Here is a 1,993-nt window from a genome sequence, read left to right on the forward strand (position 1 = left end):
TTGTAGTTCCTGGTGGTGCAGCAGTTGTGGTTCCTGATACTACAGTTGTGGTTCCTGATGGTGCAGCTCTTGTGGTAGTTGATGGTGCAGCAGTTGTGGTTCCTGATGTTGCAGCTGTAGTTGCAGGTGTTGTAGTTCCTGATGGTGCAGATGTAGTTGCAGCTGATGTCATTGCTGATTGTGCAGCAGTTGTGGTTCCCGATGCTACAGTTGTAGTTGCAGTTGTTGTAGTTACTGAAGGTGTAGGTGTTGTGGTTCCTGATGGTGCAACTGTAGTTGCTGGTGGAGCAGCAGTTGTGGTTACAGATGGTGCAGCTGTTGTGGTTCCTGGTGTTGCAGCTGTAGTTGCTGATGAAGCAGCTGTTGTGGTTCCTGATGTTGCAGCTGTTGTAGAACTTTCTGTAGTTGCTGATGGTGCAGCAGTAGTGGTTCCTGATGTTGCAGCTGTAGTTGCAGGTGTTGTAGTTCCTGATGGTGCAGATGTTGTTGCAGCTGATGTCATTGCTGATTGTGCAGCAGTTGTAGTTCCAGATATTACAGTTGTAGTTAAAGTTGTGGTAGTTGCTGATGGTGCAGGTGTTGTGGTTCCTGGAGGTGCAGCAGTTGTGGATCCTGATGCTACAGTTGTAGTTGCAGTTGTTGTAGTTGCTGAAAGTGTAGGTGTTGTAGTTCCTGGTGGTGCAGCAGTTGTGGTTCCTGATACTACAGTTGTGGTTCCTGATGGTGCAGCTGTTGTGGTAGTTGTTGTAGGTGCTGATGGTGCAGGTGTTGTGGTTCCTGACGGTGCAGCAGTTGTGGTTCCAGTTGTTGTAGTTGCTGATGGTGTAGGTGTTGTAGTTCCTGGTGGTGCAGCAGTTGTGGTTCCTGATACTACAGTTGTAGTTGCAGTTGTTGTAGGTGCTGATGGTGCAGGTGTTGTGGTTCCTGGTGGTGCAGCAGTTGTGGTTCCAGTTGTTGTAGTTGCTGATGGTGTAGTTGTTGTAGTTCCTGGTGGTGCTGCAGTTGTGGTTCCAGATACTACAGTTGTAGTTGTAGTTGTTGTAGGTGCTGATGGTGCAGTTGTTGTAGTTGCTGATGGTGCAGCTGTTGTGGTTCCAGTTGTTGTAGTTGCTGAAGGTGTAGGTGTTGTAGTTCCTGGTGGTGCAGCTGTTGTGGTAGTTGATGGTGCAGTAGTAGTTGTTCCTGATGTTGCAGCTGTAGTTGCAGGTGTTGTAGTTCCTGATGGTGCAGATGTAGTTGCAGCTGATGTCATTGCTGATTGTGCAACAGTTGTGGTTCCAGATACTACAGTTGTAGTTGCTGTTGTTGTAGTTGCTGCTGGTGTAGGTGTTGTAGTTGCTGATGGTGAAACTGTAGTTGCAGCTGTTGTAGTTGATGGTGGAGCAGCTGTTGTGGTTACAGATGGTGCAGCTGTTGTGGTTCCTGGTGTTGCAGCTGTAGTTGCTGATGGAGCAGCTGTTGTGGTTCCTGATGTTGCAGCTGTAGTTGCAGGTTTTGTGGTTCCTGATACTACAGTTGTAGTTGCAGTTGTTGTAGGTGCTGATGGTGCAGGTGTTGTGGTTCCTGGAGGTGCAGCAGTTGTGGTTCCAGATACTACAGTTGTAGTTGCAGTTGTTGTAGGTGCTGATGGTGCAGTTGTTGTAGTTGCTGATGGTGCAGGTGTTGTGGTTCCAGTTGTTGTAGTTGCTGATGGTGCAGGTGTTGTGGTTCCTGGAGGTGCGGCAGTTGTGGTTCCAGATACTACAGTTGTAGTTGCAGTTGTTGGAGTTGCTGATGGTGCAGGTGATGTGGTTCCTGGTGGTGCAGCAGTTGTGGTTCCAGTTGTTGTAGTTGCTGAAGGTGTAGGTGTTGTAGTTCCTGATGTTGCAGCTGTAGTTGCAGGTGTTGTAGTTCCTGATGGTGCAGATGTAGTTGCAGCTGATGTCATTGGTGATTGTGCAGCAGTTGTGGTTCCTGATACCACAGTTGTAGTTGCAGCTGCTGTAGTTGTAGA

At 48.2% G+C, this 1,993-nt stretch overlaps 1 protein-coding gene across 1 annotated transcript in view; it reads right to left on the reverse strand.

Moving 5' to 3' along the window:
- LOC106882343 (mucin-19) overlaps nucleotides 1–1,993 on the reverse strand; it is a gene marked incomplete at its 5' end in the record, with an annotated part of 42,175 nt that overhangs the window by 10,176 nt on the left and 30,006 nt on the right. The window contains one exon of the mRNA XM_052971230.1: nucleotides 41–1,980. Coding sequence (XP_052827190.1) covers nucleotides 41–1,980 — 1,940 coding nt within the window. The remainder of the gene's footprint in view (nucleotides 1–40; nucleotides 1,981–1,993) is intronic.

This window comes from Octopus bimaculoides, chromosome 10, assembly GCF_001194135.2.
Source record: "Octopus bimaculoides isolate UCB-OBI-ISO-001 chromosome 10, ASM119413v2, whole genome shotgun sequence".
NCBI lineage: Eukaryota > Metazoa > Mollusca > Cephalopoda > Octopoda > Octopodidae > Octopus > Octopus bimaculoides.